General features: G+C 48.1%; 1 protein-coding gene across 2 annotated transcripts in view; it reads right to left on the bottom strand.

Annotated features, from left to right (window-relative positions):
* KCNN3 (potassium calcium-activated channel subfamily N member 3) overlaps positions 1-23,351 on the bottom strand; it is a 98,503-nt gene that overhangs the window by 48,726 nt on the left and 26,426 nt on the right. For both annotated transcript variants that reach the window (XM_060269989.2, XM_060269990.2), the window contains exon 3: positions 14,222-14,640. In XM_060269989.2, the coding sequence (XP_060125972.2) occupies positions 14,222-14,640 (419 nt within the window). The remainder of the gene's footprint in view (positions 1-14,221; positions 14,641-23,351) is intronic.

The following is a 23,351-nucleotide window of genomic DNA, read 5'->3' as shown; positions in this document are numbered from 1 at the left end:
GTTTGCAGTGTTTGAGTACGAAGGCATTTGAGAACCAAGGTACCACTGTAAATCTATATCCCAACTTTTATACCCCCCCCAAAGATACAGATTTAGATCAGGGTTTCCCAAACTTGGGTCCCCTACTGTTATTTTCAGACTACAATTCCCATCATCCCTGACCCCTGGCCTCGCTAGCTAGGGGTGATGGGAGTTGTAGGCCAAAAACAGTTCATGAATCCCCTATTTATGAATCACTGCCTCGAGGCAATTTGCAATTTGCACTATGGCTGAGTGGGGATTTGAACATGCATCTCTTGGGTCCTGGGTCCAGCACTCTAACCACTACACACCACACTGATGTGGCACCTCTCTTCTCTGGAACGGAATATACTGATATCCTGCAGCTTTTCCTTACAGGGCTTGTTCAAGGAAGTTTCACCGAAGGATCAGAGCCTTCCGTGCTTTGCTACTGCAGTGAAGAGCTAGAGCAGGCAGGGCCGGCTCTAAGGCAAGCCCGGGTGGCGCAGGGAGCAGGACCGCCAGGGTGGCGTCGCGCGGCTGCGCCCACCCGCCGCAGTGACAAACAGGGCGGGGGGGCGCGCCGGAGTGATCATCGCACCACGGCGCCAGGGTGCCCGACATGCTTAAGACGGCCCTGAGAGCAGGCATCCCCAAACTTCAGCCCTCCAGATGTTTTGGACTACAATTCCAATCTTCCCCGACCACTGGTCCTGTTAGCTAGGGATCATGGGAGTTGTAGGCCAAAACATCTGGAGGGCCGCAGTTTGGGGATGCCTAAGCTAGAGGCAATTGTGACCAGTGCCTGTCGGGGCTGGTAGGGCAGAAGGCAAGGCAAGGAGACCAACAGCAGGGGGCGCCAGGGCCAACTCCAGCTTTGTCCCCCATTCTCCTCCTTCTCCCTGCTTTAAGTGCAACGCAGCAACTAAGGAGGTCAAGTGCAACCCATTGGACTGGTTTTAAGTATAAAAACGTAGGCAGGTGTTGGTGGAGAGTTTGCCCTAACAGACTGGCCTCCACCGTCTGGAAGTGTCTGAGCAGGAAAGCAGTGGGAGGGAGCTGAGTTGAAGACGGGCTTCAGAGTCCGACAGGTGATGATGACCCGTGAGGACAGCAAAACTGCTGTCGGGCCAACCTAGGCGCCGGGCTGCCAATGCCGCCAACACTCTTTAACGCTCACATTTGCACAAGCACCCTTGGACAGGCAGCTGAGAAGCCGGCTTTGCCTTGCAGCGGGATTGAAACTAAGCCCCCAAAGGGGTGGGTTTTAAAGAGGATTGGGCAAACTCATGGAGGGGAATAAGGCTCTCGATGGCTGCTAACCACCATGGCTACGCTCTGCCTCCACAGTCAGAAGCAGCAATTTTTTCCTGAATTATCAGCTGCTGGAAACGGCAGAGGGGGAGAGGGCTCTTGTGCTCAGAGGGCCTGATCCAGCAGAACTCTTCTTATGTCCTTACATCTTTAACCAGGTTATTCCTTTTTGGGGTGGTGGGCTCCAATCTTGGACTGGAAAAGACAGGGTGAGCAATTATAGTCGATGGGGAAAGTCTTGCACAACAAACCTGCTCTACACCCCCCCCCCTCCCCACATACACACAAAAAAGAAACTGGACAAATTACAATAAGGAAAGTCATGGAGGGGAGGAGATACAGTGAAAAAGCAGAAAGTCATAGGATTCTAGAGCTGGAGGGGAGCACGAGGGTCATCTAGTCCAACCCCCTGGAATGCAGGAATATTTTCCCCAATGTGAAGCTCGAACCCACAACCCTGAGATTAAGAGTCTTGTGCTCTACTAACTGAGCTATCCGTTTATTTGTACAACATTGCCTGATCTCCTTGCAAACCAATCAGGGCCGTTGGCTGGTTTCTGCACATGCTTTAGTGTCTCTCTATCCTTCATCTGGCCGTGATCAGAGTTCAAGGACAAATGCCTGCCTGGCAAAAACAGTGCAGAGCAAGGCCAGAGAGTGGGTGTGGCCAGGAAAAGGGGTTTGGCCAAAATACTAATGCTGCAACCCTGTTCACTCTTATTCCATTGGAAGATAGCAAAAATTCCTTTGGGGGGGGACGACACGGACGTAGGGGTACGCATACCCCTAAAAATTCTGTGGCTTTTTGTACTTTTGTCCATTTGCTGTATTTATTTTTCCTGATTTGAACTATAAACTGGTGATTTTCTTGAGTCAAAATGAGAGTACCCCTAAACATTTTTATTTTTTACAAGAAAGCACTGCCGAAAATCATTTGCAATGCATCCTGTTACAATGCATGCAGGAGAAACAATAGACTTGTACTCCAATGCTCCAGAAGGCAGGATTAGAGAACCAACAGGTTAAAATTGCAACCGGGAAGGTGATTGGTTAGAAAGGCACATTTTGGCAACCAAGGAAGAAAACACTGGGGTGGGGGGTGGCCTCTGGAGAGAATTCCAAGGGCCAGGCAGAGAGGTCTGGAGGGCCACATTCAGCCCAAATGCCTTGAGTTCCCCACTCCTTCCCGCTCTAATTCAACACACACACACAGAGGAAATCATTACCTACCTAGAAGCACTTGAACCAGGCAGGAAAAGAAAGGGGGGCCCCACACGCCCACCCCTATCAATACCCTGGTGCCACGGCCGGACACTGGACATTCTCATCTTAAAGATGGGATTCGTCTTGATTTTGGAGGAGGACAGTGGGCCCAGCTGTCAGCAACAGGATCCCCCACCCTCCTCTTTCGCAGCCTCTCTACCAGATCGTAAAACAGGCAAAAGCCAGATGGGGTTATTTTGGCTTGGTTTCTGAGTGATCAGTTGGGTCCAAGTTTCTCAACCCATCACTCTCAGAATTATGGGGGTTTTGGCATGCAATTTTTTTTTCTTCTTCCCAAAGAAGGAGAAGGGGTGGGGGTGGGGAGAGGAAATCTAATTCCCAACATCTCCTGGATGCGAAGAGGCTCATGAAGTATGGGAGCATAAAAGTGAAATATGGTGTACTTATACAGAGACAAACAGGCCCATCCGATGTTCGCCTGAAACACTTGCCTTCCCTCGAATTCTATTTTGCAGAAAGTGTATGAAGTTTGGGCAGGGGCAATTCAACCAAAAGCTCAGACCCCCATTTACTAACTAAGCTAAGGCTCAACCCTGGGAATTTGAAGGATTAAAGAACACTTGAAAATCTCTCAGTGTTTTCAGATTAAGTCTAGGACTTTGTCCAGGTTGAAGGGTGGGGGGTAGTATTTGTTTGTTTTTTAAGTCATCTTCCATGTTACACAGAACTCTTAGAATACACAAGGTTTGAAGTTACACAGAGCTCTGCATCAGGATGAATAAAGCTAACGCCTTTGACTAGGACGTCAGGACTCTTGCCCCAGCTTAAGGTGACTCATGTCAACAGCACTAAATTGTGGAACTCCCACCCCAGAGAGCTGTGTTGAACATCTTTGTTGCTTGAACATTTGCTTTATGCTAAAGACCTCTACGCACAGGTCTTTGGCAGTTAAGGGGTGGCTGGTTTGGCAATGGGAATTTGCCAGCTATCCTACAGGGAGGGAGGGAGAATTTGCCCATCACCCGACTTCAAAGTGATCCCTCCTGCAAATAAAACGTTAGCTGATGATCAACTGTGCACACAGCGACAAACGAGGTCCCATGTTAAAGGTCGGAGCTAAATAGGGAAGGGAATCGAAAGGTCAGAAATGACTTATGACAAGGCTCATGCAAAAAGGGGTGAGAGGAACCAGAAAGTCGTGTGCTGCCTCCCCTGTTGGAGGCAGCGTGCCTCTGAATTATCCGTTGCTGGGAATCACAAGCAGGGAGAGCTGCTGTTACTCTCAGGTCCTCATTATAGGCTCCCCAAGATGCATCTGGCTGGTCACTGTGAGAAGAGGATGCCGGAATAGATGGGCCACTGGCCTGGTCCAGTGGGGCTCTAATTATATTCTTAGGAATAACAGTGAGACAAAGGGTCTTTCCTTTATGCTCTGCCTTTTGGCTTCCTGAAGGAATCCAGTTGGCCACTGTGAGAACAGGATGCTGCACTAGACAGGGCTTTGCAAGGCTGTCCAACCATAGCTGGAAATGTCATTAGGACTTGAACCCAGGACACTGCAAGGGAGACACCAAGCAGTGTCCCTTTCCTTTTTATATATATACAAGCTCCCCAGGAAACTGCTTTTGTTGCATCCCAGAGCAGGTGGGTGGTTACGCTGTCCACATCGTGTGTTTTTTAAAGTCGTTTTGGAGGGTCTTCAAGAGACTGGCTCTTGTTGTTTGGTCTGTGGTCAGTATGGGGTTTCTGAAGGACCATGATGGGCTGGTTTGTATTTCCTTTCCTAGTTTGAGGGTAGCTTCTACTGGAGCATGGCCTGTGATCTTAACGTTGCTGGTATTTGTTGTTCTGACCAAGGGGATCAGGCCTGCTGCGAGCAGGATCCTACCTAGTCCGGACCATGGCGGCCAGACTAGTACCTGTGGCTGGTGTCACCTGGGTTCTCCCCCATATATCATATAAGCCTCCGCCTTTTAGCATTTTTCAGTAGCCTGTAGGAATCTTTAGTTTTTCTGGGTTTGCTCATGGGCTTGTGGGGTGCCACTCCTGGGAGGTGCCACTCATGTTTAGGCTGAGGTCACTGTGTGTCCCTTTCCTTAAATATGACAGTAAGATTCTAGTCCTCATGGTTCCGAACCAAGGGCTGATTAAAACAGGGTCTTAGGAAGCTCCCTCCAACAGGGCAGCTTCTGATGTTCTTAGCTCAGCGATTTAAGTTTTCACATTATTAAAACAGAACAGGACCTGACAAGTCAGAAAGCCGCATCCACCCTAATGTGATGTGGATGACTTATCCAAGCCTTTAAAAAAGGGTTTTAAAAATAAAACTTTGCTGTGATTCCCAGCACTGGGAGATGGCGAGGCAAGCAACAAGGTCAGGGTGAGAAGACTCGCTAGGGAAAAGGTTGCTATTATGGGCCATGTGGAACACACTGGCAAAGCACAAGAGCCCACCACTCATTATAAGATAGAGGAAACGTCTCCTCTCCGAAGAAGACAGACAGGAATATTGCAGATCTCTGACTGTGTTCCTTAAGGGAATTAGAGGCAGGCAGGTGTGTGCAAGCAAGCAAACAAACAGAGGTTTACATGGAGGAGGAGGAGGAGGAGGAGGAGAACAGCTCCCAGTACTGTAATGAGAAAAGCCTGCATTTCCTTTGTCAAGAAGGCAGAAAAACTGACACAAGCCTTTGATGCTGGAGTAAGGCTTCACGGCCCAAGGATGCAATAAGGGCCTGGCTGCTGGATCAGGCTAAAGGTCCATCTAGCTCAGGCATCCCCAAACTTCGGCCCTCCAGATGTTTTGGACTACAGTTCCCATCTTCCCCGACCACTGGTCCTGTTAGCTAGGGATCATGGGAGTTGTAGGCCAAAACATCTGGAGGGCCGCAGTTTGAGGATGCCTAATCTAGGCCAGCAGTCTCTTCTCCCAGCGGTCAAGCAGATGCCTCTTTTCCAAGAAGGCCAAATGAAAAGATTCCAAGAGCTCTGGCCAGGTAGTAGATTAATTTTTAGAAAGTTTAAAGTTGAGAATAATAAGACAAATTCCAGTAGCAATCCATCATGAATGGTACGCTTTGACCCTGAAACTATGAAACTAGAGCTGATGAAGAATAAACCAAAACAGGGCCTTGTCCTGGATTTCTAAAAACTGGATTGCTACTGGAATTTGTCTTATTATTCTCAATTTAAAACTTTCTAAAAATTAATCTACTACCTGCCCAGAGCTCTTGGAATCTTTTCATTTGATTTTCCCAACTCTTCAAGGACTCCAATTTATTTAGTCTTCCAGGAAGGCCGGCAGCAGGACCAGAGGGCAATGGCAGCTCTCTCCCTGGTGGTGATCCCCAGCACATGGCATTATTCGGCTTCAATTCCCCACATCTCCAGTTAAAAAGACTTCTGACAGCAGCGGAGTTCAACGGGTCAGTGGCAGAGCATCTCATTTGCATGCGGAAGGTCCCGGGTTCAATCCCCGATAGCATCCTTCCAGGCAAGGCTGGGAGAGAGACCCGTTTGAAACCCTGGAGAGCCACTGCCAGTCAGTGTAGATTGCATTGAACTAGATGGGGCAATTTGCTACGAGGCAGCTATTCAAATCCCTATTTAAAGCACCCCTTTCTTCAGAACCATGAGAACCGCAGTCTTGCTGGTATATTTAAGGAAAGCACCACAACTTGGTGGCAGGGCACCTGCAGGGCAGAAGGCCCCAGGTTCACTCTCCAATGGCGCTGGAAGGGAAGAGAAGTAGCTCAATTGTAAGAGTGTTTGCAGAAGGGCCCATGAAGGGTTCTGCTGGATCTGGCCAACGGCCCACCTAGTCCTGCATCCTATCCTAACAGCAGCCAACCCAATGGAAGCAGAACCTGAGCGCAAGAGAGCTCTCCTCTCCTGAAGCACTACTGAATCATCACAGCTAATAGTCATAGAATCATAGAGTTGGAAGAGACCACAAAGGCCATCCAGTCCAACCCCCTGCCAAGCAGGAAAGACCATCAAAGCATTCCTGACATATGCCTGTCAAGCCTCTGCTTAAAGACCTCCAAAGAAGGAGACTCCACCACACTCCTTGGCAACAAATTCCACTGTCGAACAGCTCTTACTGTCAGGAAGTTCTTCCTAATGTTTAGGTGGAATCTTCTTTCTTGTAGCTTGAATCCATTGCTCCGTGTCCGCTTCTCTGGAGCAGCAGAAAACAACCTTTCACCCTCCTCCATATGACAACCTTTTATATATTTGAACATGGCTATCATATCACCCCTTGACCTTCTCTTCTCCAGGCTAAACATACCCAGCTCCCTAAGCCGTTCCTCATAAGGCATCGTTTCCAGGCCTTTGACCATTTTGGTTGCCCTCTTCTGGACACGTTCCAGCTTGTCAGTATCCTTCTTGAACTGTGGTGCCCAGAACTGGACACAGTACTCCAGGTGAGGTCTGACCAGAGCAGAATACAGTGGTACTATTACTTCCCTTGATCTAGATGCTATACTCCTATTGATGCAGCCCAGAATTGCATTGCAGATCCTTTTTTAGCTGCTGCATCACCGGTAGCTGTATTCTCTATGGTAAGAAAAGGCTAAATAAAGGGATCTGTCTACCGCAGCATCCTGACCCCACAATAAGCGATCAGATGCCCCAACAGGACCTGAGCACACCAGCTCTTCTCCCTACACCTGGTAATCAAAGGCATGCATACAAGCAGACGCCCTATGAGAACAACATTCTACACCTGGAAAAACATGGAAATCCAAGCACCCCAGCTCTAAGGGGTGGGGTGGGGTAGCAGTTTCGTTAGCACCCTGCGCATGCTCAGGAGCTTGCTGTTTCTGTACAGCTCGCTTTTCAAGTCACAGCCCCGCCTGGCATCAGAAGTGCTCTCCCGGCTTAAAACCCAACAAGCTTACAAGGAGTCCCTTCCGAAAGCAGTGTGCCCCCCTCTCCAAAAGCAATCCTCTGTGGCTGATAGACTCTGGCTAAGCAGAGGAAAGAAGCTAGGACTCAGCAGGTGGCGCCCATGCGTCAAATAAACTCCCTTTATCCATTTCAAACCAACCCACAGCATCTGTAGAAGCAGAGAAGGAAGGATTGCTTGCCTCCCCATCTGAAAGAGGCCCGGGGGTGTAATCCTACACACAAGGAGACACAAGGGCCTCAGTTTGCTTGTTCATTTCAATGGGTCTAACTCTGAGGAGGGCTAGCACAGGATACAACCACCCTCTCTCTCAAATATTCTGATCCCGCAGGGAAGCCATTCTTGGTTTCAAGTGTGCATGGGAATGTAACCAAGCACAGACACAAGGAGGTCTCGTGTGGCTGCTCAGCTGTGTGCTCTGCACATCCTCAAGAGACACTCGCGAGCCCTTCACAAAGCTGGGAAATAGATCACAGATATGACTTCAAAGGCGGGTGGGTGGGTGTGGAGATTATAAAACTGTTGTGACTGGCGCTGGCTACAATCTATTCTTGTTTTATTTATATTCATTGAACCCCCCATTTTTGCCCTGGTCCTGACCGTCAGTGGGATGTGGCCCCCAGAATGTTGACCAGATGGGAATGTGGCCTTCTGTCACAATGGTACACTGGGCTACAGGTACCGGGCATAACATCGAAATCATAGCCTGGGAAAAGCTCTGGAACAAAACCATAAACTTTTCAGCCTGCTATCTGAGAAAGGAAAGCATACAAAAAATGCTCTATAGGTTGGTACCTGACGCCCAGTCAATTGGTTAAAATTTACAAGAGAGGGTCCAAACTGTGTTGGAAATGTGAAGAGATTGAGGGATCTTTCATACATAGTTGGTGGCAAATACTATGCCCCCAAAGATGGTGAGCTTTTTATTATTATTTTAAAAAATGCATTTCCAAAGAAACCAGAAACCTTTCTATTAGCGATAATTGGTGATGAGCTCCCCTCGAGGGTACTCAATTTATTTCTTTATGCTACAGCAGCGGCCAGAATAGTGCCTGCTAAAAGTTGGAAAGGAAAAGGGAAAATCAACAAAAGAACAATGGCGGTATAAATTGACAGAAGACGCCGAACTCGCGAGCATGACAGCCAAAATAAGGAATCAGGGTGGGAAACCAATGAAGGGCGAATGGGGAAACTTTTGGGGAGTTGATGCTAAAGCGAAATGACAAATAGGGATAATCCTCTGAACAACAAATACAAAGAAGGGGGAAAGTAGGGTGGATTAATATATGGATATGCAGCAATAGTGGATCTATTACAAATAGAAATAATAATAATAATAAATAAAAAAAATATTATTTATGCCCCGCCCATCTGGCTGAGTTTCCCCAGCCACTCTGGGCGGCTTCCAACAGAACAGAACATTAAAATGCAATAATCTATTAAACATTAAAAGCTTCCCTAAACAGAGCTGCCTTCAGATGTCTTCTAAAAGTCTGGTACAGTAGTTGTTTTTCTCTTTGACATCTGGTGGGAGGGCATTCCACAGGGCGGATGCCACTACCAAGGAGGCCCTCTGCCTGGTTCCCTGTAACTTGGCTTCTCGCAGTGGGGGAACCAGCAGAAGGCCCTCGGCACTGGACCTCAGTGTCTGGGCAGAACGATGGGGGTGGACAGTAAAGTATGATTTGTAAATAGAAAAATTGAAAATCCATTTTTTTAAAAAGGGGGGAATGCAGCCCTCGGGCTTTGGAAAAGGTCCCACCCCACCCCCGCTGCTATATATTAATAAGCAAATTCATTCCGCCAGCTGTAGCCTCATGTAGCCAAAACAGCACTAGGTACAAGAGAAACAGCAGCGGTTTGAGGGAAACCCCAAATTTTGCAACAGTACAAAAATGAAATTGGAAGGAATTCTACAAGAAGGCCCGCCCCCCAAAGCAAACCAGTGAGGACTGAGCATGCCCAACAAGCACAGAAAACTGATGGATTCATAGGGAAAAGAGAAGAGAATAAAATGGCAGCGATAAGTGGCTGGGACCCTGGGCAGGAACATTTCCTGGTGAAACATTTTGTTGCAGCACCCACTGCCTTTCTACCCTTTAAAAATGAGGGGCAACCAGAAAGCTGGTCAGGATCCAAGCCACTTTCCCCCCCCCCCAGTGCACCCTATTCACAAGCCCCTTCCCTATAAAGATACCAGTCCTCATGTTTTTGCACAAACACCTGATTTTAAAGAGAACCGGAAGATGCTTTATACTGAGTCCATTCAGCTCCATACTCTCTCTACACCAGGCATAGGCAACCTTGGCTCTCCAGATGTTTTGGAACTACAACTCCCATGATCCCTGACCACTGGCCCTGTTAGCTAGGGATCATGGGAGTTGTAGTTCCAAAACATCTGGAGAGCCAAGGTTGCCTATGCCTGTTCTACACTGACCAGCAGGAGCTCTCCAAAGTTTCAGACGAAGGGCATTCCCAGCCCTACCTAGAGATGCTGGACCTGCAACCAACTGACGCTCTACCGCTGAGCTACAGTCACGCAATACACTGTGTCGGAGGAGTGGTCCATCCAGCTCAGCATGCTCCGCACTGACTGGCAGCAGCTCCCCGGGGTTGCAAGCAGGGTTTCCTAGCCCTACCTGGAGAGGCCATTGGGGATTGAAGCTGGGACCTTCTGCAAGAAAAGAAGACCGTCTGCTGCTGAGCCATGATTCTTCCTCTAGCGAGTGGGTGGGTGGGGCAATGAACAGGGGGGGTGTACATGCCTGGAGGGGGGGGCATAAGGAAATGTGGTGCCAGAGTACCGGCCAGTGCACAGTCGCCTCCAGCAACTCAAAAGAGAGATCCCTTGAGCAGGACGGGTTTTTTAAAAACCGATCAGCACATGCCTTTTTGTCCCCGCTTCCTTTCCGCTGCAACCGTGCTCATTTCTCATTTTCTAAATTAAAGCTACTCTGCCAGGCAGGTGGCTTCTCCTGGCTCTCTTCCCTGGTTGCCAGGGAGTCCCGCCTGCACCCCATGTGCGTTCTATCTGCCCCCCCCCCCCGATTCTTCCCCATGCAACTCCTGTACAAGGCTGTTTGTGAACACCAAGGCTCCATGTGTGTGAGAGAGAAAGAAAGTGTGAGAGTGTGTGTGTGCATATCTCTCTCTCTCTCTCTCTCTAACTGCACATTTATTCCAAGCAAGGGGTGCTGGTTCCCAGCTCTGTATCTGCTGAATAATGCCATAGCACAGCGGAAGGGTATTTTTAGTAGAGGAAAAACCGCATGCAGGAAGGGGGGGGGGTGGCTAACTAAACCCTCTCCCTCCTCCCTCACCTGTTCGAGTGGTGGTTAACTTAACCCATGGGTAGGCAAACTAAAGGATCTGGCCCTTTCTAAATCCAGCCTGCGGACGGTCCGGGAATCAGCGTGTTTTTACATGAGTAGAATGTGGTCCTTTTATTAAAAATGCATCTCTGGGTTATTTGTGGGGCATAGGAATTCGTTCCTTTTTTTCTTTTCAAAATATAGTCCGCCGTCCGCCCCCCACAAGGTCTGAGGGACAGTGGACCGGCCCCCTGCTGAAAAAGTTTGCTGAACCCTGACTTAACCCCCTTCCCTCACATACACCTCTTTGGGTAGTGGTTGACTTAACCCTTTCTCCCCACCCAACCCATCCGAGTGGTGTTTACCTTAACCCCTTCCCCAATTGTTTTCTATGCCCTCCACCCCTCTGCTTTCCTTTTTTTAAACACAGAACAACAGACAGTGACAATCGGAACAGAGGCCTCCTCAACTGAGCCAGCCTTGCCCTGTTTAGCAGCACTTAGCAGATTCATTTAATTTGGGGTACCACAGCCATGGAAAGAAACTCCCTCCCTCGCTACTCCTCCCTCTTGCTGGGTGTGGGGAGGAAGAGGGGAGGACAACCAAGGAAAGAAACAAGGCTGGATGTCCACGGAGAGCAGATGATATCTGCACTTGGCACCAGCAGCCAAATTTCTGTTCTGTCCCTTTTGGGGGGGGGGTTATTTGGGGGGTGTCTGGTTGGAGGCCAGTTGTTGCTCTCATGTGAGCTGTTCCTGCTTTCGGTGAAAACATCTGGACCCTTGGCGTGCGCATGTATATTCTCACGCACACTTTCTCACTGTCGGCCCCCAACAAATGGTTTCTCTCCACCCAGCTCCCAAGCACTGCGTTCGGTGCGTGTCGAGTGGTTGGGGGTTCCTTTCGAAGGAAAAAGAGGAAGGCTTCTGCATGCTAGCCTCCTGGAGCTAGGCTGTCCTCACACCCCTTTGCAAAGAGGAAGAGATGAGGGTCAAGTTAAACACCACCCCTCCCCTACCACTGAACAGATCGACCCCTTGCAAGCAGAGAAACAGAGGCAGAAAGGGGTGTCTGTGTTTAACTTGACCCTTTCCCTGCATCTCTACCTGTGGTACATCTGCCTTGCACGCGGAAGGTCCCAGAATCAATCATCAGGTAGGGCTGGGAAGTGTCCCTGCCTGAAACCCTGGAGAGACGCTGCCAGTCAGTGTGGACAATATTGAGTTGGGTGGACTAAGAAGAAGGCAGATGTTCCTCGGAAGGGATGCAGCTCAGTGGTGGAGCATCTGCTTCCTACCAGGTGTGAAGGGAAAGGTAAAGGGACCCCTGACCATTAGGTCAGTCATGACTGACTCTGGGGTTGCGGCGCTCATCTCGCGTTATTGGCCGAGGGAGCCGGTGTACAGTTTCCGGGTCATGTGGCCAGCATGACTAAGCCGCTTCTGGCGAACCAGAGCAGCACACGGAAACGGCATGTACCTTCCTGCTGGAGCGGTACCTATTTATCTACTTGCACTTTGACGTGCTTTCGAACTGCGAGGTTAGCAAGAGCTGGGACCGAGCAACGGGAGCTCACCCCGTCAAACCGCCGACCTTCTGATCGGCAAGCCCTAGGCTCTGTGGTTTAACCCACAGCACCACCCGCATCCCCCTACCAGGTGTAGTCCTGATTAAAGATTGCTGTTTGTTCACCATCAGGAATGAAGCCTAAATGGACGTCCCAACAGCAACAACAACAACAACATGTGCCCATGAATTGCATCTGCGAAATGACTGTTGTGTTGGTGTTGACCCTTAAAGGGCTTCATAAGAACCTAGATCGGCTCTGCTGGATCAGGCCAATGGCCCATCTAGTCCCAGCATTCAGTTCTCCCAGTGGCGAACCAGTTGCCTCTTGGAAAGCCTGCAAGCAGGACCTGAGCACAACACCCTCCTCACCTGCAATGCCCAGCATACCACTGCCTCTTACAGCACAGGTAGACATTATCCACTGGGGAGTCAGGATAGAGTTGGAAGGGACCCTAAGAATCATCTCATCCAACCCCCTGCAATGCAGGAATATGCAGCTGTCTCCTATGGGGATTGAACCTGCAACCTTGATGTTATCAGCACCATGATCAAACCAGCTGAGCTATCCAACCTGACTAGGACCTGGGAGACCAGGGTTCAAACCTTCATTTCATCCACAAAGTTCACTGGGTGTTACTTTAGGACAGTCTCTGTGTCCTCGCAGCCTAACCTACCTCAAAGGGTTGTCATGGAGATTAAATGAAGAGAGAGGCAGGATACAGATTAGATAGATAAGATAGACAGATAGATAGATGTGGAGAATGAATCTTTCTTCTTCTTCTTAAACGCACACACGTGGAATTAGGGTGGAATTAGCATTACTCAGTGTGGAAGGCGAAGGGGGAGAAAAAGAAGCTGGCAGCTAGAGAATTGTTGGCATCTGGCGTTCTGCAGGGCACCCACTGGCATCCTGCCAACCTCCCCCACCTTGGCAAAGATCCGCCGCTTGCCGAGTCTTTCATTCTTCTCTCCCTTCCCCGTCCACTTCCCAGGGAGCTTGGCTGCTAGAGAGCCTGGCAACAGGGGTATATTCCACCCTCTAAGCCGCTCCCATCACTTGCCAGGCAGTAATGAGGTCGTGGGCGTTTGGGGTGGGGGCAAGGCTTAGTCAGTCCTTTCCCTTAATTATTATTTTCGCAGGAATGCCCACCAGTGGTGACTCTTCCCTGGCACCCAGCATCGCAAACGGTTCGGAGACTGGCACACACGATCTCGCATCTTAGGGGTGTTTTCTTTTTTGTCTTCTTCAACTGAAGGTTAACTTTTGCCTGTGGCAACAGGTCTTTTTTTTGGTGGGTGGGTGGGGGAGGTTTTTAGGGGACGGGTGAAAAGAGCAGAAACACAGTCCCCTGTCAAAACGGAAATGGGCTGAGGGCAGCAGGCGGAGGTCGCCTGCCTCGTGCTCCGCTCGCCAGAGGCCTCTCCTGCCAATCGGAGGCAGACTCGTCCTGAGTCATCTGTCGCCGGGCAATGCCACCTCTCTTTGTGGCAGAGGTTTTGTGACAGGAAGGTCTGACCAATGAACGCTACCCAATTGGGGCTAGGGAACCGATGGGCCATGAGTGGTTGTCGGAGAAGAGGGGCTAAATCTGGATAAACACAAATGTCAGCCAGCACTGAGAAGAGTCAGGTATAATCAGAGTCCCAACTCCCATCAGCCCCAGACGGCACAGCCAATAGACAGGGATGATGGGAGTTGTAGTTAAATGAATATTCCTGGATCCCAACTCCCATTAGCCCCAGACAGCATAGCCAACAGACAGGGATGATGGGAGTTGTAGTTCATCGAATATTCCTGGATCCCAACTCCCATCAGCCCCCAGCCGGACACACACGAGGCACCTCCCTGAGGCACCTCCCCTACATATCTGTGCGCGACTCGCGAGCTCACCTCTCACACACACGCACCGTCCAGGCAGCAATGATCCACAAGGAGATGCTGAAGACCAGGAGGACAGTCCCGGGGCAGATGGTCATGAGGGTCTTCATAACAAAGCGGGTGTTGAAGTTGATCTTGTTGAGGGCCCCGATGCTGCGGGACGAAGCGTCCGTGAAGAGTTTGCTGTGCAAGAGCATGACCCGGGCGATCAAGTAGAGACGCAGGAACATGGGGATGGAGAGGATTATGTCCACGTCCGCCTCCGCCCGCGAAGGCGTGTACGAGAAGGCCAGCCGGGCCGTCCAAAAAAACTTGTACTCCCCGGGGATGGGGTGAATGGCGCACACCAGCATCTCCAGGCTGATGTAGAGGATACGTTCGTAGGTCATGGCGATCCGCCAGTCGTCGGCACCATTGTCGATCACGAAGAGCTGGCAGGGCGGGGAGGGAAGGGAGAAAACGGCAAGGGTTAGAAGAGATGGGTGGGCAGGGCTGGCAGCAGAATGTCGTCGCAGTGTGGGGAATTCCTGTAAAAGGATGTCTGCCAGTCACCCAACCGTGCCCCCCTCCACGATACTCCATTCCGTCCTGCCCCAGTTTCTCCCCAGCAGATGCTTAACATTGAATGGACATTGAGCATGATGAATCCTCGCTGAGTTTAGGATTTTATTTCTCGAAATGTTTTTTTCATCTCTTTTTTCTTTTTTGGTTCTTCGGGGGGATTCCCTCAAGATGTGCCAATTCCTTCCTTTTGTGATTGGATAGGTTCAAGCAGTGCTTTTTTTCTCAGGGGAACGCAGAGGTAAGCATTCTCGCCTAAACATTTTGTGAATCTTTGTACTTTTGTCCATTTGCTGTGTTTATTTCTCCCGATTTGAACTATAAAATGGTGATTTTCTTGAGTCAAAATGAGAGTACCCCTAAACATTTTTTAAGAAAAAAAGCACTGGGGTCAAGCATAAGTGACCTTAACTTACTGAATAATTATTGTTATTAGTTACAGGTAGGTAGCCGTGTTGGTCTGACGGAGTCAAAACAAAATTTAAAAAATCCTTCCAGTAGCACCTTAGAGACCAACTAAGTTTGTCATAGGTATGAGCTTTCGTGTGCATGCACACTTCTTCAGATACCAATTATTGTTATTGTTATTGTTATTTACACCATTTCTATACTGCCACATATACATATACATGTACATACACATACACACACTGCTTTTTTCTTAAAAAATGTTTAGGAGTACTCTCATTTCCTACTCATATTGAAATACTGCCCCTCAATGAGGCCAAACTTAGATTCACAAAATGTTTAGGGGCATGCATACCCCCGTGTACCCCCAGAAAAAAGCACTTTGTGTGTGTGTGTGTGTGTAAATCTAAGCAATGTACCAAGCAACAACAGACAACTGAAACAACAAGTATTAAAAATAGTTAGCTTATAAAAATGTTACATTACTACAAAATTACTAATAACACTTATGGTGCTGGAGGAGACTCTTGAGAGTCCCATGGACTGCAATAAGATCAAACCTATCTATTCTGAAGGAAATCAGCCCTGAGTGCTCCCTGGGAGGACAGATCCTGAAGCTGAGGCTCCAATACTTTGGTCACCTCATGAGAAGAGAAGACTCCCTGGAAAAGACCCTGATGTTGGGAAAGATGGAGGGCACAGGGAGATGGGGACGACAGAGGACGAGCTGGTTGGACAGTGTTCTCGAAGCTACGAACATGAGTCTGACCAAACTGCGGGAGGCAGTGGAAGACAGGAGTGCCTGGCGTGCTCTGGTCCATGGGGTCACAAAGAGTCGGATACGACTAAACAACAACAACAAATAAACCAATATTCAGTTGACGACTTTGGACGCACCTTCCCTCTCAACCTCCTGGCTGTCACTCATAGTCCCCCCCCCCCTACAGAAGTCTCACAGAGAGAAGGAGGGCTGACGTCACTGTCTCTCACTCTAGGCTTGCTTTTTGTAGGCAGGCCCAAGGTTTGGAGCATCTTCAAGACTGCCCATAGCTGTGTCCCATTCAGCAGGCCATTCAGCACAGCCCACACCCAGTTCCAAGTACCAAAGTTTGGTGTGTTTCCTAGCGGATACTGAAGAAGATGGAAAGGAAAGACACCCTTTCCAAACTCACAGTTCTCTCTCCGGCCTCTGCCCCCTTCTTCTTCAGCTCAATAGTCTCTACTTCCTGGAGACATCAGGCCAGGGGACCAGTGCGAAAAACAGGATGCAGGTCCAGAGGCGGAGGCGGCTCGATTCAAGTGGGCTCTTAGGCAACCTTTGTCCCCACAGAGCAGGGAGGATGCCCGCTGGCCGATAAGGTGAAGATCTTCCATTGTGTGTTATAGGAAACCAATGCTTATTTACAACCTGCATTTCTCACAAATCATCATGCTAATACACCTGTAGGAAATATTCCCCATTGGGGAAGGGGGGGGGAAGTGTCAAGATTTCCTGCAGGTGTAGTAATGGGACTGTGTGTGAGAAACGCAGACTATTATTTCCCACCCTCCGCCATCATCCAGCCCCGATCGTGACCAAGAGGCGCGTCTGGGCTCCCCGCTTGGAAAGTTTTCATGCCTGCCTATCTGAAAGGCAGCTGTAGTCTATTTAAAGGGAGCCAGGGGCCTTGGGCCAACCGCCAGCCACCAACTCGGCCCTTCCTGCCTGGGGCTCCATTACATACACACAGAAACCCACAGAGGGGGGGGGAATGCCGTTGATTTCTCTTTACATCCGTCTTCCCTCTAGCCCAAACAACAACAGAACTATTTCTCGGAGACGGGCTCTCTCCTACCCCACCCAATAACACGTGAGCGTTGCCACCGGGTTGCCATGGCAATCCCATCCTAAATCCAGAGGTACCTAATTAGTCTTCCCTGATGCTAAGTTGGCAGCAGGGGAAGAAAGGGGGAGGGAGGAGCAGAGTGGAAGGACACATCCACAACATTCATTTAAAGCACTATGATACCTCTTTAAACACTCATGGCTTCCCCCAAAGGATTCTGGGAGCTGTAGTTTAAGGGTGCTGAGAAATGTTTAGGAAACACCCCCCCCCCGTTCCTCTCCTAGAGCTACAGTCATCAGAGAGGCTATATCATCGCTTTTCTCTTTTTTCATCGCTTTTTCTGGGAATTAGGGCTCTCCTAACCTGAATGAACGCCAACTCCCAGAATTCTCTGGGGGCAGCCATGGCTGTTAAGGGTGCCGAAAGTTGTCAGGAGGCCCCAATAGCCCCCATCACAGAGCTATCACTTCCACAGTGGTTTAACAATTAGTCCCTCTTCACAGAGAACTCTGGGAAATGTAGTTCTGGGAGAGGAACGGGGCTTTTCTAACAGCTCTCTGCAAGCGTAACGAAAGGCAGCTTGTTTACAGGAGCATCACAGTGCTTTTAAAGTGTCTGGAGCAAACGCTGAACTATAATGCACATACATATTTTCTGGTTAGGTTAAAAGTTGCCTTCCAGGAAGGCCAGGTAGAGCTCTAGGCCCTCTCTCAAGGGTCGCTAAGGCTTTCTTCCTGAGCTGTGAGCTGCTTAGGCTCCCTGCCTTCCACCCCACCAGCCGCTACTGGCTCAAACTAAACAAGGACCTCAAATTCAGACTCGTACAACAACAAAAATATTGAGAACTTTCTGGACTCCTTTACGCTTGTTTATGAAAAGATTATCTAAGACATCTAGCTGCTGGAGATGTCACAGGGATAAAGATAGGTATTGATGAACAGGGAAAATAAAAAAAAGCAGCTCCCTTTAACAAATGGATTGAAGGTATGTACAAACTCACTACACATGAACAAGTTGCGGACAAGCGTAGACTTTCCACGGACAAATTCAGCGATTAATACCGTATTAGGTTAAGGTCTGCTTAACTACCGGTATGATAACATTTGGGGGGGGGGGTAATGTATATATTCACCTTTCTCTGTGTGGGTCAAGTTAAGATTGATCTGTGAAAAAGGACTTTGTATTACTCCTCCCCTCCCCTCCCCACTCAGGGCCGGCTCTAGGGGGAGGCTGGGTGGCGCGGGGCTGCCAGGGGGGCTGCGCCCGCCCACCAGCCACGGCTAGAAACGGGGCAGGGCGGGGGCGCCAGAGCGATCTCCGCGCCACGGTGCCCGGGCGCCCGACATTCTTAAGACGGCCCTGTCCCCACTTCATATTTGTTTAGATTAGTTTGGTTTTATATTGTATGGGGTTTTTTTTTGAAAATCTGATTAAGGGGGGAAGACAATCGATAGAAAGATAGATAGATAGATAGATAGATAGATAGATAGATAGATAGATAGATAGATAATACAGAGGAGGGACTACCGAATGCAGCATAATGGAAGCCAATCAAATCAAGGACAATTGGGCACCCTCATGCCCACATCAGCAACCTCCCCCCCCCCTCTCGTTGCATAAATAAAAACAAGCAGCATAAATAAATACACACCACACTCCATGCCAGAAGCTCAACTGCCTGGCTTTCCCAACCACAAACACTCCGTTTTTTAAGTCTCTCTTGGGGCTGTGGTAGGATTGCATTGCAATTCAGAGAGGAAACCCATTTGGAATTGCCCAGAGTGAAATGCTAATTAATGAAAGAGTGAAAGGGGGGGAGGGAGGGGGGAGAGTGCCATCGTGCATACCATAGCGAGGATTCCCTTGCCTATTAAGGAGCTTTAACTCAGGCAGGTGTTAACTCCAGAATCCGCCACTCATTGCCAGGGACAGCTCACCCCAGAAATATATACCGCTAAGTAGCAGTTACTGAAAATGACAAGTAGAGAGAACACTATCGCACTCGGGTCCTGTTTGTGGGCTTCGCACAGGAGCATCTGCTTGGCCACTGGGAGAAGAGGATGCTGAACTAGGCGGGCCTTTGGCCTGAGATTATCAAGGAAATATCATAGAATCGTAGAGTCGGAAGGGACCACGAGGGTCATCTAGTCCAACCCTCTGCAACACAGGAATATTTTGCCTAACACCTGATCCAGCAGGGCTCTTTCGATGTTCTTAATGTTTATACTAAATCAATTGGGTGGGAGGAGAGGGTCCCGATCCCACACACTTTACATGCAGCGCTAACAACAAACAGTTCCGAGGTTTAACTTCAATTTTCAGCTTTGGCCCCAATTAAATCCTGCATACTCTGACTGAGGCCCAGGGCTCCTATGTGTGCCCCCCCCCTTCTGCTGGGAGCCAAAACTCAACCCAGACTAACCCCACCCTCTCTCAAACGAACCCAGTCACCAAACAACCCACTTGACTTTTATTCATTCATTTCATAAAATTAATATGCCACTTGATTGTGTGTGGTTTTTTTAAAAAAAAAACAACAACAACCCCAAAGTGGTTTACAATCAGTGCTGTACAATGAAATTATCAGTAAACATTTAAAAACAACAGTTGAAAACCCTTTTTAAAAGTCAACAATGAGCAGATGAAAACCTGTATCTCCATGCTCTACACGTCTGGATAGGCTTTTGCTTTTTTAAAAAAACGCTTTTAGTAGGTGCCAGAAAGAGTACAGCCTGGTGTCAATAGGCAGGGAGTTCCAAAGTGCAGGTGTAGCCACACTGAAAGATCAACTGCTTACAAACATGGAACACATTCCTTGCACGAGCAAAACGGGACTTTGGAGAAGATATAGTGTCTGAAGTTGGGAGTATGGTTATTCACATTGTTTTGCAATATAAACAACCTTTTTGGTTCTATCAAATACCTTTCAATCCCAAAAGGCTGTATTTAATTCTACTGAACTTTGGTGAGATTAAGCTCAACCTAACAACGAGGTAACTTTGTATTGTTATGTATTTTGCGATTTTGTATTGTTATTTTACATTGTGAACTGCCCTGAGACTTGTCGGTATACAAATTTAATCAACAGCTACATACAACAACAACACCAGTTCTGCAGTTTGGAGAGGTCCAGCAAGCATAGAGGGGGTTAGGCAACCTTGCAGACTTTTAAGGACTCACCTCCTTTCCAAAGCCAATCCTTGGCTTTGTGCAAAGCCCAGAGTCTGGAAACACACAACCTCCCAGCCCAGCCCTTGAAGACAGATAAAAGTAACTGTCTGAGCAGGATTCATAGAAGTTGGCAAAGAAGCCAAGATGAAATTGCTTCTCGCAGTGGACATCTGTCACCAGAAACTTCCCTAGTGCAAACTAACACATCTTAAAAGGTAGCAGCACAGTTCATACATAGGAAGCTGCCTTATAATGACACAGACCCTTGACCCACCTAGCTTAGTGTTGTCTACACTGACAGGCAGAGGTTCTTCATCATTTCAGGCAGGGGGCATTCCCAGACGTCCCTGGAGATGCTGGGGATTGAACCTGGGGCCTTCTGTATGCAAGGCAGATCCTCTACCACTGAGCTATACCCATTCTGCAACAATAAAAAGATCTGGAGGTGGGAAAAATCGTTTGCGGGGGAGGGGGGAAAACCAATGAGCACAGAATGCTAAATGTTGGGGAGGTCAAGAATGGAAAACCAGAGAGAGGAGGAACAGAGCTGCTGAACAGAATGCGGCAACATTTTGTTGCTGACTTGTAAATACACAGCCATTCATCCCCCCTCCCGGCCTTCCCATATTTCCTCCACCAACTTTCTATACCAATAATTTCAGGTTCGGGAACACGAGCGGCATCGCTACGCCATGGGCATTTTTGCAGAGTGCCAGAATGCAATCACATGTCTGAATTGGAACAAAGCTCTCTTGCCTCCTCTCCCCCAGAGGCTTGACCTTTACCTGAGACACATCAATAACATCTGCATCACCTGGAGCCAAGCAGGGAGGAGCCCCTGGGGAGAAATTCCACCTGCATTTCGGCAACCTCCACACCATCCACCAAAGCCTGGACCAGTCTACAAAGCAGGTTCCTTTTTGGATAGATAGCACAGAGCATTGGTGCAATGGCCGTAAAAACACATTAAAACACACACACACACACACACACACACACACCAGTGTTCACACATTAACTACAGCAGACAGAAGCTCAAGTGATCTACACCAGTTCAACGAGAGGCTCTTCCAACTTCCAAGCGTCTAACCCAGTGCTTCCCAAACTTGGGTCTCCAGCTGTTTTTTCAGACTACAATTCCCATCATCCCTGACCACTGGTCTTGCTAGCTAGGGATGATGGGAGTTGTAGTCCAAAAACAGCTTGGAACCCAAGTTTGTGAAATACTGGTCTAACCATGTATTTACTTGATTTATATCCCAACATTCCTCTGGGGAGCATGGGTTCAACCCCTCCCTTCCCATTTTATGTTGTGAACTGCCTTGAGACTGTTTGGAGACCGAGCAATAGAATTTTGGGGGATCCTAAAGAGCTGCTGCTTTCCCCTCCTCTTAGGTTTCCCATTTCCTGCTTCTGTCTTATTTACTAGTCCTTGTTTGCCCCTCCTTTCTCCCTAGCAACCAGGAAGCATTTTCCAGTAAGGGGGGGGGGTCATCTGGAATCAGGTAAATCCATAGAAATAGGAAGTTACTTTCTGAAAATACTACTATACAATAAAGGTAGTAAAATGATTTTTTTATTTAAAAATCCCCCTCGCTCACCAAAAAGAAATGTGAAAACTTTACAAAGAGGCTCTTTCTGTGCAGGAGCTAAACACCAGGCACTGTTTTAAGAAACGTGGTGTTACAAAGGTCTGGCATGTCTACTCAGAAGTCTCTTTGTGCTCCCAGGTAAGCAGGTACAGGATGACAACTGAGGCTTTGGTTGGCACTGCGGGGGAAATGGGGCTCTTGTGCTATATAGCAGGCAGAAATTCAACAGGTTAAGTCTCTTCTGGCACAATTATGGGGAATCGAGCCAGGATCCTCCTGCTTAGTGCTCTGGTGGTTTTGCTGTTTATTTTCCTTGTATTCCTTTCTATTCCATAAAGATGGTTAAAAAAAAATTGCCAGGCAGCATTGAGTTATGCCTTTTCATTTGTGGCTATGCATATTGTGGCTGGCTGCAGTAATTCAAAATGATTCCTGGGTTCAGGGAGGAAAAAATGTTTTCTAACCTGCAGCAGCAGCACACCAGTGACAGGTGATATAACAACCAAGATGGAACAGTGTTGAGAAAAGAAGAAAGGGTTTCAAACATGTTCATTTATGAACAACAACAAAATGAATAGATTAATTCCCCCCAACCACTTTACGTTTCTTTCTCTTTCCTGCTCTTTCGGTGGGAGGGTAGCCATTTTGCATTAGTCTCTGACCCCCAGCCTGATCTAAAAGGGCTCTTCTTATCTTTGTATGTCCTCTGAGTGCCCACAGTTCTTCCCCCAGCATCCACTATTCAGAGGTAGACTGCCTCTGAAAGGGGAGGCTCCATTCAGAATTCACTCTGGAATTCACCCCTGCAAGATAAATAATGGCGAACAACTTGGATAGCTTTAGCAGAAGATTACATGAGTTCATGGAAGAAGAGACTATTTTCTCTCTCCACTGTCCGAGGAACTGAAGTTAGAGTTGCTGTTGCACTCGGATCTTGTCCATTGTTGTTGTCGATGATGATGATGTTGGTGTTCTTGTTGATGTCCCAGGGCAGATTACAACAATTATATGGATATTATATAGCTCAGAAAAAGGACAAGAAAATGATCAAGGGGATGAAACAACTCCCCTCCAAGGAAAGATTGCAGCACCTGGAATTGCTTAGTTTTTTAGAGAGAAAATTTGAGCGAGAGGCGACACAAAAGCAATTTATGTACAGGTGAAACTCGGAAAATTAGAATATCGCCGGAAAGTGCATTTATTTCAGTAATGCAACTTAAAAGGTGAAACCAATATATGAGATAGATGCATGACATGCAAAGCAAGATATGTCAAGCCTTTATTTGTTGTGATTGTAATTATTTGTCGTTAGGCGGGTCAATTATAAATGGAATGGAATTAATGAAATGTAATAGCGATGTTTATTTTTGTATTATTGTAACTATTTGTTTTATTACTGTGGAATTCCAGAAGAAAACATTTGTAAAAATTAAAAGAAAAATAAAAAATAAGTTGCGTTACTGAAATATATGCACTTTTCGACGATATTCTAATTTTCCGAGTTTCACCTGTAAATATGCATGGCGTCGAGGAAGGGGATGGAGGAAAGTATTTCTCCCTCTCTCATAACCGTACAACATGGGA

Source organism: Zootoca vivipara, chromosome 16 (genome assembly GCF_965207765.1).
Source record: "Zootoca vivipara chromosome 16, rZooViv2.hap1.1, whole genome shotgun sequence".
Classification (NCBI taxonomy): Eukaryota; Metazoa; Chordata; class Lepidosauria; order Squamata; family Lacertidae; genus Zootoca; species Zootoca vivipara.
Note: the sequence above shows the minus strand (reverse complement) of the source record. Positions and strands in the feature narration are given on the sequence as shown.